Here is a 22,164-nt window from a genome sequence, read left to right as displayed (position 1 = left end):
AAACACTGCCATTATTATTGCATATACTATTTATGTGAGCAAATAACCCTTTGAATACCACCGTTGCTTTGAGAGATCCAGCTCACAGTGACTGTTCTTTTTTTGGGGGTGCAATATTTAATTAAACTTCAATTAATTGACTTGGCTGTATATGTATTTATTTATACTTAAAGAACAGTCTCTGTGAGCGATGCTGGCATTTTTAGTGGATATTTTTAGAAATACTCAGAGCAATGTTTAAGAACAAAGGGTTAAGCAGTATTTTACAATGACTTATAATATTGCTTCCATCCATGCAAGATAGTGAGAATCGCTGTTCTGATATTCATAGAAATTATAGACCAGGTATTTCTTCTTTCTTCTACCACATGTCAGTAGATGCGTCTGTATTCTATTACTTTTTTTTACGAATCAGTAAGATTCAAATGTTTTTCTATTTTAATATACATATTTACAGAATATATAAAATCTATGAATGATAATTTGGTGTAAAGTTTTTTGACAAAATCTAAGATTATGAGAAAAATAAAATGAGATGAGGACATTTTTTGAATAGTCTTTTTATTAGGCAATAATGGTAACACAGAACAGTATATCACAATGTTGGATCGCATATAGACATGTTAATAATACATTCCCAGTTTAGTCTTAAGGCCCATACACACTTGACGATTTTCAGATGAAAATCGCCCAGTGTATAGGGGTCAGTGATCCCCGACTAGCGATGATGCGCGCTCCCGCATCATCGCTAGTAAGGTGGTTCATCTGCTGGTTTTACCAGCAGATGCAGCGATGATGAATGGTATTTCATCCATCATCGCTGTGTGTGTACGGCCGCCGGGCTGAAAGATTAGCCACTTTCAGCCCGGCGGACCGCCCCGCTCCCTCCCCCTTCGCCCCAGCCTGCTTCATACTCACCCCGCCGTCCACCGCACTGGTCCACCAGCACCTTCCCCACGGCTCCATGTTCAGCCGCACGGGGCTAGCAGCTGACGCCCCGCCCCCTCCGTCCTGCGTCCTCCGGCTCCATGTTCAGCTGTCCGGGGCTTGCAGCTGACGCCCCGCCCCCTCCGCCTTGCTCCCCCGCCTCCCTCCGTCCTGCTCCACACGGAGCAGTGAGCACCACTGGCCACCAATGTTTCTTTTTTTAAGCCAGTAATATATACATTGCTGGCATGTGCCAGCAATGTATATATTACTGTCACCACTGGGCACCAATGATATTCTTATGCCATAAGCCAGTAGTATATACATTGTTGGCACATGCCAGCAATGTATATATTACGGGCACCACTGGGCACCAATGATATGCTTATGCCATAAGCCAGTAGTATATACATTGCTGGCACATGCCAGCAATGTATATAGTACTGGCACCACTGCCCACCAATGATTATTTACTGTATTTATTAGCCAGTAATATATACATTGCTGGCACAGGCCAGCAATGTATATATTATCGGCACCACTGCCCACAAGTGGTGTGCAGTGGGGTCAGCAACTGATGGGGCACCTGGCTAGGCACCCGCACCCCCCCCCCCCCTGCAGGTCCAGCTCCGGCACCCCCACCCCCCCAGGGGCCAGGGTGCGGAGCCGGAGAGACCATAGAGAAGGAGCCGGGCCACACACTGCCAAAGTTTGACTCGCAGCCGGTTCCCCGGCAATTGTAATGCGGCAGCGTGGAAGCTTTTCTGCGCCTTCCAGTGTGGCAATCAACGTGTCCGGGACCAGCGTGATGGTTTGGCAGGCCTTGCCATCGGGTAAAAGTTCATTGCGGCAGGGCTGAGTGCAAGTACGAGTGGCCCCGCAGCTAAGCTAAATGCCTATACAGCACTGACAGAGACAGCTGGGTGCAGTCACTGTCAGTGCTGAATCTGCTGCCCAGTGCTGAATCTGCTGCCCAGTGCCCAATCACATCGGTTTCAGTGACAGGGATGTGCTTTCATATTGGCTGAAGGCATGCCCCTGTCACTGAGGCATGTGCCAGCAATGTATATATTACTGTCACCACTGGGCACCAATGATATTCTTATGCCATAAGCCAGTAGTATATACATTGTTGGCACATGCCAGCAATGTATATATTACGGGCACCAATGATATGCTTATGCCATAAGCCAGTAGTATATACATTGCTGGCACATGCCAGCAATGTATATAGTACTGGCACCACTGCCCAACAATGATTATTTACTGTATTTATTAGCCAGTAATATATACATTGCTGGCACAGGCCAGCAATGTATATATTATCGGCACCACTGCCCACAAGTGGTGTGCAGTGGGGTCAGCAACTGATGGGGCACCTGGCTAGGCACCCGCACCCCCCCCCCCCCCCTGCAGGTCCAGCTCCGGCACCCCCACCCCCCCAGGGGCCAGGGTGCGGAGCCGGAGAGACCATAGAGAAGGAGCCGGGCCACACACTGCCAAAGTTTGACTCGCAGCCGGTTCCCCGGCAATTGTAATGCGGCAGCGTGGAAGCTTTTCTGCGCCTTCCAGTGTGGCAATCAACGTGTCCGGGACCAGCGTGATGGTTTGGCAGGCCCTGCCATCGGGTAAAAGTTCATTGCGGCGGGGCTGAGTGCAAGTACGAGTGGCCCCGCAGCTAAGCTAAATGCCTATACAGCACTGACAGAGACAGCTGGGTGCAGTCATTGTCAGTGCTGAATCTGCTGCCCAGTGCTGAATCTGCTGCCCAGTGCCCAATCACATCGGTTTCAGTGACAGGGATGTGCTTTCATATTGGCTGAAGGCATGCCCCTGTCACTGAGGCACCTGTAAAGGTGCCGCCCTAGCTACATTTTTGATACACAGTCCAGCAATCATTTCTGAACCAGGCCCCAAGAACAGAAATGCACTGAATAAAATGTCCGCTGCTCCCTCCCTTGGAAGTCAAACACCGCCCATTATGTAAATTGCCTTATATATGAAAGATTTTCAGCAAAATCTTTCGCCTCCTGAAAATCTCTTGCTCTTTGGTGAAAATAGCTCAGTGTGTACGCACTACTTTGGTGACCGATATATCTTTCAAAGATTTTGGCAAAGTCTTTTGAAATGAAAATCTTCGAGTGTGTATGGACCTTTAATTGTATTGTATAAAATGCTATAACAATTGCACTTTTGTGTACATTTATGTAAATAAATATAACGGTACCAACATTTTATGGTGTCTGTATTCTGGGTAAATTACATATTAATACCATAATATCAATTTTATAATAATTTAATTAATAGAAGGAAAATAGAAAGAGAAAACAAGAGAGGAAAAGGAAAAAGAGAGTATCATGCAAGAAGCAATTAGTAAGATAACCCGTTTATGAGAGGGCAGTATAACAGTACAATCATGCATAATAAGTGAATAGGCAGTTACTGGTCGTTACAGGGCAACATGCAATGTTTTCATATCACACTGCAGTGTAGCAACTGAGTCTCAAGGAAGCCACCGATAATCTGATTTAGTATTCTTACGATGGCGAAGAGTGTGGAGATTCCAGCCACCTATTCCAATTTTTTCAAACTTGGGAATTGTACCACGATACATGTAGACATACTTTTCGTGCTGTACAGTAGTGTTTACCAGAGCCTTCCACTCCACCAATGTGGGTCCCGAATTGACCATCCAGGACCTAGCTATTATTACTTTGGCTAGAGAGCAAAGATTTATTACAAATTGGCTTTCCAGCCTATTAAGAGGGGCGTTTTTCCTACTTCCCAGTGTACACAGTTTGGGCGTCAGGGCTTGGTCAGATATCCCAGTAGAAGCTATAGTTAGTTTGACATTTGCCCAGAAAGAAGAGACCAGGGGGCAATCCCGAGATGAGGACATTATAATTACATACACATTGGTCCTTATTCTGGAATTTCACAGCCTGCGAGTCCACCAGTCGCCGAACCCCGCAGGCATGCGAATCGATGATTTGTATAATCATCCATTCGCAAGCCTTTGGTGCATGTGAGAATCATTCGACGGTCGATGACCATCAAATGATTTCTTCAGCGCTTGCAGATTTGAGACACCTCTATGGTGTCCCTGATCTGCAGGTGCCCTGTGCAAGGACATGGTGGGCAGCTGATATCTGCTGACGCCAGCTGGCCACCCCTCCCGCAACTGCGTAATCGGGGAATTATTATGGGAACGCCTGTGAAATGCTAAGCGTTCTCATAGGCAAATTCTCTCGCCCACCTCCCCGCACCCCCTGCCCAAACTTCTGTGTGTTGGTGCTGTGGGTGCTCGAGCACAGCGGCTGCACATGCGCATTAAAACCTATGCGCAGTCGCAAACAATCAGTCCCCCGTGTGAATGCGTGGGGGACCGATTGAATTAGGATAACCCATTGTAACGTAAGATTAGTGTCAAGTAATTCTGCCGACTGGTATGCAACGACATATTTTTATGTTTTTTTTTTCAAATGGCATTGTATAATGCTTTGCTGTTAAAGAACTTTTGTATTTGTAGAAGTGTCATTATATACTATTCTTACTATTGTTACAGATATTATCAGATACCCAGTGTATAGAACAGAATTTAAACAAACCAGTAGTTGACCTATGTGTGGTGTGTGGCGATAAAGCTTCAGGTAAGTGTGCACAACTTTCAATTTCAATAAATGTGACTTAGTTTCAGTACAAAATCATATAAAAATGTAGAGCATTTTGAACTACTAGTAAACAACTAGAGCACAGGTTCTCAAAGTCGGTCCTCTAGACCCCACACAGTGCATGTTTTGCAGGTCATAGAATCAAGTGAAATAATTAGCTCCACCTGTGGATCTTTTAAAATGTGTCATTCAGTAATGAGTGCACCTGTCGGGTGACCTGGAAAACGTGAACTGTGTGGGGTCCTGTGGACCGAGTTTGAGAACCACTGAATTAGAGGGTCTATTCAATTAATTGGTGTGGAGGGGAGTTGCTATTACAGCATTGTAGAAACACAATCTACAACAGCCAAACTAGCCCACTATGGGGCTGCAAACAGTCATCACGTCGGGAGCCACCATAAGGGTGGCATATAGCTGCAATAACTCCCCTGGACTCAAGGGGCAAGTTAATTGAACTGATCACTAGGTCTAAAGGTGCCCATACACTAGTAAGATTTATCTTCAGATCTGGCTGGTTGGAACAAAAACATGGGGTACTTGTTTCCTAGCACGGCACCCATCGGGTCCCATCGCATACCTTAACTTAAGGTATGCGATCGGACCCGATTTTTGGGCTTTTTTTTTAGGTTTCCCGACAAATGTAAAATTGGGTCCATCGCATGCCATTATAATGGCATACAATGTGACCAATGCAATGGACCAGATTTTACATAGGAACCAATGTTAAATGGCCCCATACCCAATTTTTGATTGTATACCCACCCTGATGGGTAATTTCTATGTCAAATGCCCCCCCCCCACCCCCCCCCCCCCTTGTTGACGCCACCACACGATGAACGCCAACCCGAAGCGTGGCAAACGCAACGATCCCTTGAGGGGCGGCGGTACGCGTCCTCCGACCTTTTCATACCCCCACTATCCACGTCGGCGTGGAGTTGACTTTATATAGTGCTTTATATAGAGCCCGAAGCGTGGCGAGCGGACGCGTTATACGTCTGAAGTAATGCGTGTCCCCTCGCGGGGCTCGCTGCGCTCGCCACGCTTCGGGCGCGGTGGCTTGCTGCGCTCGCCACACTATATAAGTTTCATAGTGGGGGTATGAAAAGGTCGGAGGACGCGTACCGCCGCCCCTCATGGGCTCGCTGCGCTCGCCACGCTTCAGGTTCACGTTGATCGTGGCGTGGCGTTAACAATGGGGGGGCATACAATGAAAAATGGGGTCTGGGGGGCATTTAACATTGGGGCCAATGTAAAATCGGGTCTCAGGGACCATTTAACATTGGTTCCAATGTAAAAAATCGGGTCGGTCAGGTCAATCACATTGCATGCAATTTGGTTGCATGCAATGTGATTGACCTGATTTTTGCAACCTGATTGCATACAATTAAAATCGGTTATGGATGAGTGACAGTTTGTCAGTTTTCCAGCATTTCCAAGCAAATGGTCAACTGTTTTTATAATTTAAACAGTGCTTTTGGACCAACCGAAATAAATTTTATAGATTTCACTCCTTTTTCTTAAATCAATAAAACATTTATTCACATAAATACACAAAAGAAAAAAGTTTCCACCGGCCGTTAGAGATATTAAAATAAAGTTTTACAATAAAACTGCATTACTATGCATATACTTAATAAGATCTATACTACTGACCATTTCATATATTTCATTAGGCTAGCATCTTATGCATAAGAAATAAGTTTTATGCTAATATTTGATAGTACATAAGCAAAGCATAAATTGGGTTAAGTGCAAAGAGATAGTTTTTAGTGTTGTCAATTGCAGAGGTAAATGCAAGCCTTTCCTTCTTAATTGAAGGTAACAGGAGGTTCCGTTTTTTTAGAAACCAGAGTAAAGGGACCTCATATGCCCAACTTCAGACTCAGCAAGATTGTGCAGCCTTTATATGCCCAACTTTACGTTAGCAGTCTTATGCAGTGGTTAGTAAGTTTAGTAAGCCATGATACTTATTGTGGTACTTGTTTAGTTTCACGACGGCAGCGGCCGTGCGTCTGAGTCTCCTTGCGGGGCTCGCTTCGCTCGCCCACGCTGCGGGCTCGGTGGCTCGCTGCGCTCGCCACGCTATCTAAAATTAGCTCTATGCCAACGTGGATAGTAGGGGTATGAACTATCTTCATTGGCGTAGAGTTCATTTACCTTATTTTTGATAGTTTAGTGAGCGCAGCAGCCGGAAGTTTCACGGCGGCCTTACTGCCGCCGTGAAACTAAACAAGTGCCCTTATTGTTTTCGCTGAAGATGATCTGCAGTCCACCTGCTCTGTGTTGGATTCACACACAGTGAGCTGGTTCCCGGCTGTTGGTGTTTCCCTATTTGATACAGCCCTTTCTGGAATGTCCGGCTCTGGTGGCAGGGGTCTCTCAGTCTCTATCACCCTGTGGAGATGTTCTTCCGTGCAGCAAGCAAGATGTCAGTGACGCGTTTCTCTGCCTTCTATTCAGATCAGCGGCTTCCTCAGATAAGGATCTTGAATATTATACTGTTTAGTTATGTCTGTTTATTTGATCAATGGATGTTACTAGATAGATCAAAATAACTTGCGATGTTGGTTAGGGATCACTCGTTATGATGACTGATACACTTGCAACATTTCTTACATAAACATGCTTTAAGATTAAGAATGTATTTTGACAGTATGCATTTTAAAAGAAGTCTTGAGAAATGACTGTTCATGTCCCAGCCAATAAAGGTCATTATTGCTTAATTATTGATTCTGGACGCCTCTGAGGACACTATTCAGGCTTCCTTTTTATTATATATTTTAGGGCGTCATTATGGTGCGGTAACGTGTGAGGGCTGCAAAGGTTTCTTTAAAAGAAGCATTCGAAAAAACTTGGTATACACATGTAGAGGATCGAAGGATTGCGTCATTAATAAACACTACCGCAACCGATGCCAGTACTGCCGGCTGCAGAGGTGTATTGCACTTGGAATGAAGCAAGATTGTAAGTATTTGTTTATTGTGTTCTACCATACCTGACAGACATCTAACATTCTTCTCATGTATCCCATATACATAATGACAGTGTTTTGCAACCAGGGGTTTCCAGTTTATGTGTGTGAATGATATCAAAGTTTTCTCATTGATCTTTAAAACCTTACTGCTTTTATTTTACAATCTATCTTTTTTGGCTTGAAGACAAGGACTGCAGGAATGTGTGGCTGAGTTTAATACAGGGTTCTTGAGGAGCAGGGACCATTCAACTCATGCATTGGACCTGGGTCTATATACTAATATAAAAACATATTTTCACCATTGCGTCCAGGGGGGCATGGGGCGGCGGCAGGTAGTCACGCCCAGCATTTTATCGGCGTTCCCATGGAGATCACCCTGATGCCAGCTGCCTGCCATTTTCCCCTTAGGAATATACACAAATCTAAGACACCATAGAGTGTCTTAGTTTTGCGTGTACCCTCCTCATCATTCGATGGTCAGCAACCATTGAATGATGTGGGTGTTTCCCCATAGGCTGCGAATGGATGTTTATGTAAAACATCCATTAGCAGCCATGCGGCCGAATTTGGCCTGTGAAGGGGGGAGGCGGCAATTGCGAGCGCCGGACGAAAAATGACACGCACAACATTTTTTCTCCTAATCAGGGGTACAGAGGGGCTACCAATTATATGCCTACCTACACTCCATTGGCCCTTTCCCACTATTGTTGTGTATGACTCACGGATATAGGCCATTATTCGGATCTGATCGCAGTACAAATTTGTTCTCAAAATGTGCAAAACCATGTGCACTGCAGGGGTGGCAGATGTAACATGTGCAGAGAGAGTTAGATTTGTACACTGCAATTTTGATTTCAGTTTCAACAAATCCCACCCAAATCTAACACTCTGCACATGTTATATATATATATATATATATATATATATATATATATATATATATATATATATATATATATATTTGCAGTTAGGAATCGAGACCACCATTTAAGCAAGGTTCAAAAATGTATATTTAGAAGAATACTTTTGGAGTAACAAGCCATTGTGACAAAAAATGCATGAAAGCACAAACAACTTTTCAGGAGTACTTCTAATCTCCGGGAGCTGCACTAGCAGCATATCCCAGCCTCGGGCCGACAGCTGTTTCGGTGCTAGCTGCACCTTTCTCTAGGGCATACACCATAATACAAACAAAATTGTGTCTCAGGTGCCCTCCAAACTTACATCACACAGCTGCACCTGTATCTCATTAACTTTAACCAGTTGCTTCTGGGTTCTGTCATACCGGCAACTGTAGCAGCACTCCGTGCACAGGGTGCATCTCCCGGCGTCTGCTACTTCATCTATAATCTATCTGCCTCAAATGAGAGGCCAATTCCGATAGGAAAAGTACCACATGCGTCACTGCATAGTGTTCACTTAGCGTAATATGGGGGGGGGGGGGGTTATAAATTGATAAATCTATATGCATACCTTTCTATTTGCATGCATAACTTGGACTGTTCAATGCCATTTTAACCTCAGATAAGCCTTCCTGTCCCTGTACAGCTGTGCAGTGTGAGAGAAAGCCTATTGAGGTCTCCAGAGAAAAATCTTCCAATTGTGCAGCATCAACAGAGAAGATCTACATTAGGAAGGATCTGCGTAGCCCTCTTGCTGCAACAACTACATTTGTAACGGATAACAAGCCTATAAGGTGTGCTTTAAATATGTATTTAGTTCAAATCTATTATTTCTCCTAACAAATTACCTGCTTTAGTGTTAAGCATTTTGTATCTGTACCAGTGTGCTTGTTGTGTGTATTGCAGATTTCTTAATATCACTTGAGACTGAAACTCACTCTAGATTTTCATAAGCGTGTAACAAACAGTTAAGGGGTGTAAACACGGTGTGATTCCAATAGTAGATTTTTAACAAGATTGTCAATTTTCATTAAGGTGCCTGTCACAGTGTATTTGACTGCGGCTGGGGGAAGGCAGGATGTAGTTAGCTGTCTTATCTCTGATCTTGATTAACCCTCTGAGTGCCAACTTTTCTCTGAGAGATGTGCAAAATATCTGTAAAAATATGGCAGCATCGCACACATTTGTTATATAAATTGAAATAAAATATGTTGTGTAAAAAAAGATTATATTTCCTATATAAGGTAAATATTAGAGGTCATTATGATGAATAAAAATGTTTGCATGCCAATTTTCACACCTATTTTGATAACTTCACTTCACACTCAAAGGGTTAAGGACTTGGCTTAGTAAAAATCGCTGAGCCGAGTACGGTGTGTAATATAATGTGCTTCTTGCACTTGGCAGCACTGCACAGTTACAAAGCACTACCTATATAGGGACAGTGACTGTAGATGCAATAAGACCAGGGCAACCAAGCTAATAAAAGGGTTGGAGTCATTAAGCTATGAGGACAGATTAACCGAATTAGGAATGTTATGGGGAGATATGCTTAATATGTACAAATATATCAAACAAATTGTCAGACACCCTATTTACTTTGTGGTCAGAGAAGTTGCTTTGCATTTGTCTCCCACAATGCTGGATTTCCTGTCTGCACTGTATTCAGACTATCAGCCCCCTCTTATAACATACATTATAATTTACATAGTTTCATCTTTAAAATGGATTTAGGGGGTCATTCTAGTTCACACGCTCCCCTGCATGTTTGCACGGGGAGCAATGTTTTCTTTCTGTGCGTGCATATAATGTTTTATGCGCATGTGCAGGGTCCCTGGGAGAACGGACTCGGCAACTTACATAGTCGCTGGCCCATTTGCGCAGGACGTGGGGTGGTGGGCACGGGTGTCACCCATGGGAATGCCCAGCATTTAATGGACGTCCCCATGAAAACTCTGGGTGTTCCCATGGGAATTCGGGCGGGAGAGGTGTGTCGGGGGTGGGCGGAATGGCCGCAAATATAAGTCATTCTCCACTCATATTTGCGTGGCCTAAAGAAATCATTCGATGGTTGGCAACCATCAAATTATTTCTTTGCTAGTGGGACAGAGGGATGTGTCTTGGGAGAACACATCCCCTCACATGGTTGCAAGGGGATATGGCGGCAGCGGGGGGGGTGTATATACGGCCATCGGCAGGGCAGGCCCTCTGGGATTCTGTAAGCTGCGAGTGAACCAGCATCAGGGCCTTGGTCCGTAAAGTACAATTTTAAATGAAGCCATGCTCCCAGTCTCAGAGATAAGTTGCCCAGAGCAACCAATCTACTTTTAATTTATTTATTTAGCACCTTCTAGAAGATAATAGATACAATCTGTTTGGTTGCTATGGGCAACATCCCATCTTAATTAGAACTCCCATCTTAGTAAATGTCAAAACACTATATGATCTATACATAGAATATTATTTATGTTGGAAGGAACAAAAAAAGCTCTGTTCGTGCATTGATACCATATAGAAAAGCAATAGATGGTAGGTAGGAAGCGCTCAAGTTACAGTATGTGTGCGTCCTACTGATATGACTATATGGAGGTCTAATTGGAATGTGTAGGGAGCTGCGCTATATCGGGTGGGTCCTGACCACCCTATGTAGTACAGTATAGAAAAATATGGAATATACTGTGCTCACCTGTGGGGCACTTGTGGTGTGTATGAGACTAGCAGTCTAGAGACAAGTTAATGAATTAATAAATGAAGATAGAGAGATGGTGTAAAAGTACAAGGGAATTTATTATTTGTCACAATAAAGTAAAATAATGTGGCAGTGCGAGAATGTATGAAGTCCTGATTAAACAGGAATAGGCCAGCGGGGTATCACTCCACGAGGCCTATTGTTGAGGTAGAAGTCTGACCTCTGTAGGTCCCTTTATAACCATAGGCCCCTTATAGGAACCTATGTCACTGCGTGGGTGACCGCAGCGGTCTGTAGTGGGCACAGGGGTCGGGGAATGGACTCCTGCAATGTTATATAGTTAATAACCACAACAGGGTGAGGTAAAAAGGTGAGTGAATCCTGTGGATCTCTGTAATAGTCACGTATTGCAGAAAAGTACAGGAATGAATGAATGTCCAGTAACGTGTTCTGTAACAAATGTTGCCTGGCGTGGAGGGCAGTGAGCGGCGTCCCGCTATGTACTCTTACCGGATGAAGTTCAGGTGTTGCCGCTGTGATGTTGCTGCCTGGTGCACGGGTGAACACACAGCCGTGCGCGATCACCCGGCTCCACAGTCTCTGTCTGCCGTGACTTCTGGGTTCCGCTCTGTACAGTTCTGCAATACGTGACTATTACAGAGATCCACAGGATTCACTCACCTTTTTACCTCACCCTGGTTATTAACTATATAACATTGCAGAAGTCCATTCCCCGACCCCTGTGCCCACTACAGACCGCTGCGGTCACCCACGCAGTGACATAGGTTCCTATAAGGGACCTATGGTTATAAAGGGACCTACACAGGTCAGACTTCTACCTCAACAATAGGCCTCGTGGAGTGATACCCCGCTGACCTATTCCTGTTTAATCAGGACTCCATACATTCTCCCACTGCCACATTATTTTACTTTATTGTGACAAATAATAAATTCCCTTGTACCTTTACACCATCTCTCTATCTTCATTTATTCATTCATTAACTTGTCTCTAGACTGCTAGTCTCACACACACCACAAGTGCCTCACAGGTGAGCGTAGTATATTCCATCTTTTTTCTATATAGAAAAGCAAACCAATGTATTTTTACAGTGTGTCTGTGTAAAATATTTTTGCAGGTCTACAAATTTGTTGGACCCTGGAATGTTAGTGAACATTCATCCTTCTGGAATTAAAAGTGAACCCATGCTCATAACACATGACAAGGTGAGTGTTCTATCTTTAAGCTGTCATCACACAGGGCTTTTAGGCAAGATCAGCAGTGATGGTAGTACTCCTGCATTACATGGGAAATGTATCAGCTGCAGCTTTCCAGTGTCAGGCATATGGAGTTTCCCTTCCTTCTGTAGCACTGTGAGGGCATAAGCATTTAAGGGACACATTTTAGCATTTTTAATCATGTTAACATACAAAATAATACGTATTTGTTTACATTTATTATTACAATGTACATTTCACTAGCATCATTTTATAATCTATAGTGAGATTTCAAATGTCAGCATTTATGTATGGGTGACCACACCAAAAGTGGTGCTGATTCTATTTCGCTATTCTGGTTATTTTAATGTTTATTCACAAAACTATTTATTAAAATTAATTGGTCTTAACATCCTTTCTATTTGCAGTATATTTTTGTACTAGAGCTGAGACCTAATTCAATAGATCTGTTACCTATCATATTACCTGCCTGCTTGTTTGTTTATAATGTTTGTTATGTAAAAATCTGAATAACATTTATTGGAAAAAAAAAATCTTCTTTTTTTATTTGATTTTAATAATTAATTCATTATCAGATGGAAACCTGTCAAGGAGATCTAAGCACTTTGGCCAATGTTGTCACAACACTTGCAAATCTTAATAAATCAAAAGACTTGTCTCAGTCAAGCACAGAGTTGTCTATAATTGAAAGTTTAAGTAATGGAGATGCGTCACTTTCAGAAGTTCCCCAGGACAGTCAAACGAACAGTGAAGTCACCAGGTACAACCTCCTTGATACTTGAAAAGATGATTGAAAGCATAAAATGACTTACTCAGAATTAGCACATGTTCTTTTGCCCCTTCTTTTCATTCTAACTGAACAGTTCACTTTCATATAGTTATTTCAATATTTACTGGCTGAATTTCAGAAATGGTTGCACATTTTGTATTTTAGAGCTTTTGATACACTGGCAAAAGCTTTGAATCCGTCAGAAAGCTCTGGTCAGAGTTCATCAGAGAGCATCAAATCCAACTGCAACCTCTTCCAAGACATCAATGTTGTTGAGATTGAAGGGCCTCTTCTCAGTGATTCTCACATCGCCTTCAGGGTAATGCTCTGCCTCTGGTTATTTTCCATATAATCTCAGATCATTACTATTTACTCACTTAATTTCAAAATGGTTTGTGGTTTCAATGGCGTAACCTCAATTTCAGCCCCCCCACTACAATTTGAGCACCCCCCCCCCCCCCCCCACCTCCGTCCACTCACCGCTCTGCACTTACTATCTTCGACCGCCTGGACCAGCAGATCTTCCTGTCTGCAGTCCCGGCGCTCATCCTGATAGAATGTCACTTGCAAAATGGCCGCCGTCATACAGCAGACCATTATTTAGGATGCAAATGGAGGTCACCGCCTCCTCTAACATCCTTAATAACTGTCTGCTGTCAGGGGGGGCGGCCATTTTCAAGTGACTTTCTATCAGTCGGAGCGCCGGGACTGCCGCCAACAGGAGGATCTGCTGGTCCCGGCATGGCAGCACCAGATGCGGCGGCCGTAACAATAGCTTCTGCAGCGCCCAAACTTGCCCAGCACCTCCAAGCTACCGTGGGTCTGCAGAGCTATAGTTACGCCAGTGTGTGGTTTCCATGTATGCTTTTTAAAAGTTACAGCGAAGGTAAAGAAGGTGGGTGTTCAGTGACTGACTTAAAAATGGATAAAGTTTTTCTGTTATCTGTAATAATTTTGTGTGGGTGTGCTTGTCTGAAATAAAGTAACTTCAAATAGGTTTTCCAAGCATAATTTTTGACATTCATGAAAACTTGCACTTTGGAAAACTGTGGTGTTGTCAATCAGATGCTGACATTTATTCAGTGCAAATTAGAAAATGAAAGAAAACATTTAGGGGTATATGTAATCGGGTGAGAGAATTAGAAAGTGGGAGAGTTGGTGAGAAATCTCCAGTTTTTTTAAAAGTGGCAATCATTTACACTGCAAACCCAGTTTGCTTCTGCAGTGTAAATGATTACCGCTTTAAAAAAAGTAGAGATTTCTTACCAAATCTCTCACTTTTTGATATTGTCATCCTATTACATTTCCCCCTTAATCTCTTTACTACAGGTGCACCACCATTTTTCTGTTTGTTTTAAGCAGTCTCCCGACTGTGACCCAAAGAATTGTATTTTAGAATTAGTAGCAGTTGTCTTAATCATTAGAAGTGAAAGCCTTCTCTCTAGATTGCTGTGAATGTATACAGTTAGATCTTTGTTAAATTAATGACATCCTAATAAGAGATCCTTCCTGCTTGTCTGCCTGGGGAAAAAAACAAATCTGTGATTCCATATGAACTTTAGAGTCCATGATTAATACTTCTATAGCAGAACTCTGATGAGACTGAGGCATGACTGATTCAGATTATTAAGTGATGTATAAATTCATAGCTGTATCATATTATTTATGTATGTTTCTAAAAGAAAGCTATTAACCCTTTGAGTGCCAACGTTGCTGGGAGAGATCCTCAAAATATCTGTTAAAAATGCCAGCGCCACTCACAGCAGTGCCAGCGCCGCTCACAGCGACTGTTCTTTATTTTGGGTGCAATATTTAACCAAACTTCAATGAATTGACTTGGCTGTATTTGTATTTATTTATACTAAGAGAACAGTCGCTCTGAGCGGCGCAGGTATTTTGAGGATCTCTCACAGCAGCGTTGGCACTCAAAGGATTAAGAAAACATTAGAGTGCATATTTCTAAAAAATGTGACAAGATTTGTTATTAAGATGATTGTGTAGTGTTTTTTTTTTTTTTACAACTTTCAACTCGATTCCTTTGAGTACTGAAAGCGTAACTTTGTATGAAAATTCATTTTTAATAAACAAGTGTACATAACAGAGCTCAATAAGTTCTCTCCATCTTCCAGCTCACCATGCCTTCCCCAATGCCTGAATACCTGAATGTGCACTATATTTGTGAGTCTGCATCACGGCTGTTATTTCTATCCATGCACTGGGCCCGCTCCATTCCCTCTTTTCAAGCTCTTGGGTGAGTAAGAAGTCCTGGGGTCACAATCTTATCAATAACATAGCCAGTGGCATATCTATTGAGGGTGCAGGGAATACAACTGCTATGGAGTCCAGTGACTTGGTAAGCCCCAAGACAAATCCCTGCACCCTTTTATTTTTGCTGCCTGTCAGTTGCTCCTGGCGCAGAGAAGCAGGAGCTGATGATCTTGTGCCAGGGAGAGGGAGTTGGGAACCCGATTCCAGGGATCAGGAGCTGGGAACTTGATGCCAGGAAGCAGGAGCTGGGGACCCTGCGCTGGTGTGCGGGAGGAACAGCCTTTGCCCCGGGGAGTGCTGTAGACCTGGCATCGGGTGTAATAGCTGAAGACCTGGCGATGCCGTTGGCAGTTGTCTTATAACATGCATCACCGATGAGAGGGAGGTACACAATGCTCACTTGTACTCAGGGGGGAGGAAGGGACAGAGTAAATTAGGAGGGATAAAGTGATGCCTGTTGTCACAAATCTTTAAAACTCCTGCTCTCCCTTCTCCTCTGCTACCCCTCCTCTTCCCTTCTCCTCCACTACCCCTCTCCTCCATCCCCCCTAGCCTCCACTCTTCTGCCCCCTCTCCTCTGTTCCCCCTCATCCCACTCCTGCTCTCCTTTATTCCCCCTCCTCTCCCCCTCTCCTTTGCTCCCCCCTCCTCTCTCCCTCTCCTCTGCTACACCCCTCCTCTTCCCTTCTCCTCTGCTACCCACTCTCCCCCTCTCCTCTCTTCCTCTCCCCTGCTCTCTCTTTCTACTTCTTGCTATATATTTCCCCACACTTCCCCTCTCTCTCTTTTTGACAGTCCCTTCCCGGTGCCATTTGTCTCTCTCCCTGACACCCCCTTCTCTCTCACTCTCTTTCTCTATGCATTTTTCTCCCTGATACCCCCTTTTCCCGGTCTCTCCCATTTTCGTTCCCTGACACCGTATTTCTTCCTTTCCCTGATACCCTCTCTCTCACTCTCTCCTCTCCCCCTTTCTTTGCCTTGACACCCTCTCTATCATTCTCTCCCTTTCTGCCTGACACCCTCTAACTTCCTGTCTCTTGCCATTCACTCCCTGACATATCCTCTCTCTCTGCCCCCCCCCCCCTTCTTTCCCTGATACCATATCACTCCCTGCATCTTCCCCTTTCTCTCCCTGACATCCTCTCTCTCCCCATCTCCCCCTTTCTGTCCCTCACATCTCCCCTCTCTCCCTCTTTCTCTCCTGGACACCCTCTCACTCTACCCCTTTCTCTCCCTAACACCTTCTCTCTCTATCATTCAATCACTCTCTACCTGTCTCTCCCTTTCTCTCCCTGACATCCCACCTCTTACTCAGCCTATTTATTGTTGATATTTTACTTCACACCCTGATTGAAAAAATATATATATTCTTGGTTGGGTTTGTAAAAGTCTCAGCCAAATGTAAACTAAGTCCAAATTTGTCAAGTGATGATTTTTACTATGGGGTTGTCTTAAAAGACAAAATTTGCTTGGTTTACCCTTTTGAAAAAAAAAAAGGGGGGGGGGGAGGCGCAACACTTTTTAAATCTTGCAACTAAATCACAGGAAAAGTTGATCAAATTGTGACCAATTACAATTAGCTGTTACATCTTAAAGTGTCCATGAAATTTTCAGATTATGTACAACATATTCACTACTAATACAGATAATATTTGTGTCTCTTATCAGGCAAGAGGTCAGCATCTCTCTAGTGAAAGCTTGCTGGAACGAACTGTTTTCGCTTGGTCTTGCTCAGTGTTCCCAAGTGATGAATGTGACAACCATACTAACAGCATTTGTTAATCACCTGCACAGCAGCATGCAGCATGGTAAGATCCCCTGCTTACCGTCCCACAGATAGCAACAGGGATACGGTCTAATGGTTGACCATAAGATGGTCGTCAGTCATGAGGTCGACATACAGGAAGGTCGACATGGGTCAAGGTCGACGTGGGTCTAGGTTGACATGGGTTAGGTCCACGGTCAAAAGGTCAACATGGGTTTTTGACTGTTTTTTGTGCCGACATGCACTACCATCCACTAGGGTGTGGGGAGCCGAGCGTAGCGAGGCACCATGCCCAAAGCATGGGGAGCGCAGTGAGGGGATGCGGGACACTTAAAATTGTGTCCACGTCGACATTCGGGTCAGAAACCAGTCAAAAAACCCCATGTCGACCTTTTGACCATCGACCTAACTCATGTGTCGACCTAGTCCCTTGTCGACCTAGACCCCTGTCGACCTTCCTGTATGGCGACCCAACGGTGTTCACCTAATGACTGTCTACCATCTTCTGGTCGACCAAACAATCCCATTCCTAGCAACAATATTATCACTGGGCTCTGCCTGGTGACAATCTGTTATATGCATGAAATGTCCAAGCATTCAAAGCTATGTGGTATTTACATTTGATATCTTACATAACCATGAGGATAACATTTATTTAGCCATTTAAATTAAGGGTATGTAAATACACACAAATTGATTGACATCCCCTTACTGCATATGCCAGCTTAATGTTTTCATTTAAATGTTGATGGCTTGATATTGCCTAAAATGCTTTGATAACTGGTTGGAACATATTGGCATATTAGGGCATATTAGATAAGTACAGAGGTTCCCAAATGCAGCCCTCAAGACACCCTAAGGGTCCAGAAGCCAATACAGTTTATCTGCTGATAGCATTTTCACGCATGCCAGTATTGCACTTATTTGGTAGCTCTAGGAAGCCTGATTTGTAGAGAGGTTGCCTGCTGTGTTACTTATATGCAAGTCAATAGATTTTGTTTGTGAGGTAGTTATTAAACATTTGTTTAGATTTTTTTTGTGTTGCAACAATAGAAATGATAGGACTGAACTGTTGCCTTCAATTCAACTATGAAATCTGACTGCTGCTTTGCGGTCTTTTTTTATATTGCCAGATTATGCAATGATTACATTGTAATCTTCACAACTGGCAGTGGCAGAAAAAGATTTGGTGCGCCCAACCCATGGACCTGCTCATTGCTAGGGGATTCTACCCTCCCCGTCTGCTGCTGCAGGTCTTCTGTCCCATAACCAATGTCTGTGAGTCTACTCATTGATGGGGGATTCCCCATTCTCTGGCGGCCACCCTGGGACTGACGTGCCTGTCCCATAAGAAATGTCCCTCCCAAAATGGCCACCGTCTCCTCTAGCATCTTTAACTGTCTCCTAAAGTGGTGGCCAATTTGAAGGAGACTTTTTAAAGGGGGCAGGCACTACGGGACTGCAGACAGGTATCTGCAGGTCCATGCAGTGGTGTAGCAATAGCCCCTACACTCTTCTGTGTTATTAAGAGCCATATATAGAAATTGTTTATCTTGCTGAACACGTAAAATAAATATTCATAGTTGTACTTATGTCATTCATATAAGTAAAATATGAATATATGTAAACTATGTTACACTGTACAGGGTAACCAGCATATTACATTTTCCATACATCAAGGTAATCATGGATTATGTAAATGGTGCACTTGCATGGATTATTTGTTTTTGTTGTTGTAGTAACATTAACATTGCCATGTTGTATCTTTTGCCAGATAAGCTCTCCGGAGACAAGGTGAAGCTGGTAATGGACCACATCTTCAAACTTCAGGACTTCTGCAACAGCATGGTTAGGCTTTGTTTAGATGGATATGAGTATGCCTACCTGAAAGCTATTGTTCTCTTCAGTCCTGGTAAGGGGCCTTTCTTGTCACTAGCTCTTCAAATTATACACACACTCTGGTTTTACAATATATTTAATCATGTTTTAGATCTGAAATGTAGCATTGCTTTTATTAAAACAGTATACTTAGCCTCTCATCTCTTGCGGTCAGGATAGTTACCAATGATGTGTTCACCTTTTATGTGGTAAAACATACACCGATTTAATACAAGACAACATACTGACAAATCCTTGGCGCTGACAGATTTTTTTCATGTTTTCTCATTAAGTTAGAACCCAAACTAAAGAAACAGAAAAAACACAATAGTGTAATACACTTTTTGCAATTATGCAGATGAGACTCGTACCCTAGACGGTGGTCTACCTTATAGGGTACAAGTCTCATCTACTTCAAAATTCCTCCAAATGAAAATATATGCATAATTGCAACAACTGTATTACAGTATTGTGGTTTTTTATGTTTCTTTATTTTGGGTAATAACTTAATGAGAAAACGTGAAAAAATCTCTGTCAGCACCAAGGATTTGTCGGTATCTTTTCTTGTATTTATTCATGTTATGTATGTAGGGTGATTCATACTACCTGACAATATTCCAGGCAGCAACAAGCGCAAGGTTTAATCCAATAATCTTTTCAATTGAATACACAAGCAGTGCAAAATCAGAGCTCTGCAATGGTGCCATTCATGCTACTACAGTATATCTGTGGTGTGTGTAGGCCATGACTGAATGTTATCACATTATGGGGCCTATTAAGACCTATTCATGCAGTTCCAAATTCGTTCCCGTGCCTGATTGTTGGGGTCTACGCATGCACGATAATGCACATATGCAAACCTCCACTGCAAGCGCCTTTGTCAAATTTAGCATTTGCTGATGCGCTCACTGCCTGATTCACAGGCAGGGGATGTTTTGGGGTGGGCACCCAGCATTTTATGGGTGAGCCTGCCCCCAATTTGCTGGAAAGCGTTCAAGTGAAAAGTAAGTCCTGGCTTCCTTCTCACAATGAACAGAGGAAAAATCATTCAATTGTGAGTAACCATCAAATGATTTTTCCTACGCGGAAATGCGTAGCATGGGGATTCAGGCAGCAAGGTGGGCGTGCATTCGGCGCAATGGCATTTATCTGCTTGCTAGGCAGCGAATATATGCACCCTAGTGAGTAGGTCTGAATTGGACCCTATGTCCTGAGACTAAGGGGAACATTCAATTAACGCTGATACTTTTCCATGAGAAAAAAAAGCAGGATTTTATTGCTATTTAATAAAAAACCCTTTTTTATATTTTATTTTTAAAAATGACGAAACATATAAAATCTGTGGGAAGTTTCCGGACCAGTGTTGCGAAAATGGAACAATTTATTGGGGATTTTTTTACCTTTTTTGTGCAAGAGAAAAAAAAAATCCCAGATAAGTGCCAATATTGGGCTTAATTCAGGGGTAAATAGATATTCCATGTGTCAAATAGCCCACAGTTTTCCCTAAATGTTCTCTTTCTAAATGTTAAAGGATTAACCGTATTAATTTCCTTTTTTTCTCTACCGTCCAATGGGATACTGGGTTATACTATGGGGATAGAGATCCTCCGCAGGAGAGACAGGCACATTAAAGTTTTCAGTGTGGGTGCACTGGCTCCTCCCCTCTATCTCCCTCCACTAATCAGTTTAGAAAATGTGCCTCAGGAGAGGCAGTGCTTTCTGGATGCTCCAGATTTTTCTTCAAATTTTATTTAGTTTATTATTTTGGAGCGCTGCTTTGACCAGGCAGCTGTCCTACTTCGAGGGTGTCAGGGGAAGGGTCAGTCCCCGGCCTCTTCAGGTGCAGAGCTGACCCTGCTGCAGGACAGTCTGTTCTGAGTGAGGCCTGTCACCACACAGCATTGCGCTGTAGCGAGCAGGCCTCCCAGCTGCCGCACACCCCCTGACTGGTCCGAAGACGTCTGTGGGGAGTACAGGTTGGGGGTCCCACAAGGGGACACCCCAACCCGCTCCGTGCGGCAAGATGGCGGCGGCAGTAGCGGCTGCCCTCTCGCAGGGACCGCGCGACACCCCGCTATCACACTGGCATAGGGTGATGCCGCTGGACCACCAGGGATGCCCAGAACATTTTAAAGACATTTCATATGTAAAACGCTTCTTATGCCAGTATAAATATACTGAAGCGCCAGCTCCGTGCAAAGGGGGCGGGGCATCACTCAGAGCGGGACCAGGCTCTGCTGGGCGCGCTCTGTCTCTGCTTCCTGCTTCTTCACACAGCCAGAGGTCGCCATTACAGCTCCTCAGCGGCGTGGTGGATTTGATCCTTTGCAGCAGCTGCAGAGACAGCAAGTTATAACAGCGCAGCAGCGTTGCATAGCTGTGTTATATTACACTGTGTCAGGGGCGGGCTGGGCCGGGGGGCAGGGTGCCACATGCCCCCCGGGCCGGTATGAAGTGGCTGGGCCGGGGCCGGCTGTGTGCATCTTGCACAGCCCTGCTGCCGCAGCCGTCTCCGGGTCCTGCCGCACACAGGCCACCATGTATGGTGACGGCCCCTCCAAAAATGGCCGCCGCCTTGGAGGAGACAGACACTAGAGGTACTGCTGTACCTCTAGTGTCTGTCAGAGCCTGGATGACAGCGCGGATCGTACGGCAAGTCGGGGGGGGGGGGGGCACCAGGCACCGCATCAACTCACTTGACACTCACTCCAGGTCCCTATGTTCTGCCGTGCTCCAAACAGCCTGCAGGACGCCCATCATTTGTGCTTCAGTCTGGCTGTGCTTGGGCCATCTGCATTCCCCGCCCCCTGCTGTCACTCTGTCCTGTCCTGAACGCACGCAGCATCATCCTGGACGGTGACTCATCTCATTTCCTCCCCAGACAGCAGCCAGGGAGTGTAGCTCCTCCTCCCAGGATATGCATGGCTGGGAGACCAGACTCCGCGGCGGCCGCTCTCATGGCCATAAGCAGGGAGGTGAGGTTTCTTGCTTCCCCCAGCCCACAACTGCTCAGCCAGGCCAGCCAGCAATGTATGCTAGAGCTGGCTGATTGCTCCCTTTTATGTACGTGACAACAGCCGGCTCT

At 44.3% G+C, this 22,164-nt stretch overlaps 1 protein-coding gene across 3 annotated transcripts in view; it reads left to right on the top strand.

The window, feature by feature from the left end:
• The window catches only part of NR2C1 (nuclear receptor subfamily 2 group C member 1), a 52,467-nt gene that overhangs the window by 19,605 nt on the left and 10,698 nt on the right, over positions 1-22,164 (top strand). For 2 of the 3 annotated variants that reach the window (XM_083182416.1, XM_083182417.1), the window contains exons 5-13: positions 4,493-4,577; positions 7,383-7,562; positions 9,097-9,268; positions 12,300-12,387; positions 12,975-13,159; positions 13,334-13,487; positions 15,298-15,419; positions 17,105-17,244; positions 18,976-19,113. In XM_083182416.1, the coding sequence (XP_083038542.1) occupies positions 4,493-4,577; positions 7,383-7,562; positions 9,097-9,268; positions 12,300-12,387; positions 12,975-13,159; positions 13,334-13,487; positions 15,298-15,419; positions 17,105-17,244; positions 18,976-19,113 (1,264 nt within the window). The remainder of the gene's footprint in view (positions 1-4,492; positions 4,578-7,382; positions 7,563-9,096; positions 9,269-12,299; positions 12,388-12,974; positions 13,160-13,333; positions 13,488-15,297; positions 15,420-17,104; positions 17,245-18,975; positions 19,114-22,164) is intronic. The other variant, XM_083182418.1, reaches the window with a different exon arrangement.

The sequence above is a fragment of the Crinia signifera genome, chromosome 4 (assembly GCF_055691185.1).
Source record: "Crinia signifera chromosome 4, ASM5569118v1, whole genome shotgun sequence".
In the NCBI taxonomy this organism is placed as follows: Eukaryota; Metazoa; Chordata; class Amphibia; order Anura; family Myobatrachidae; genus Crinia; species Crinia signifera.
The sequence above is the reverse complement of the archived record's forward strand: the minus strand, read 5'-3'. Positions and strand labels throughout refer to the sequence as shown.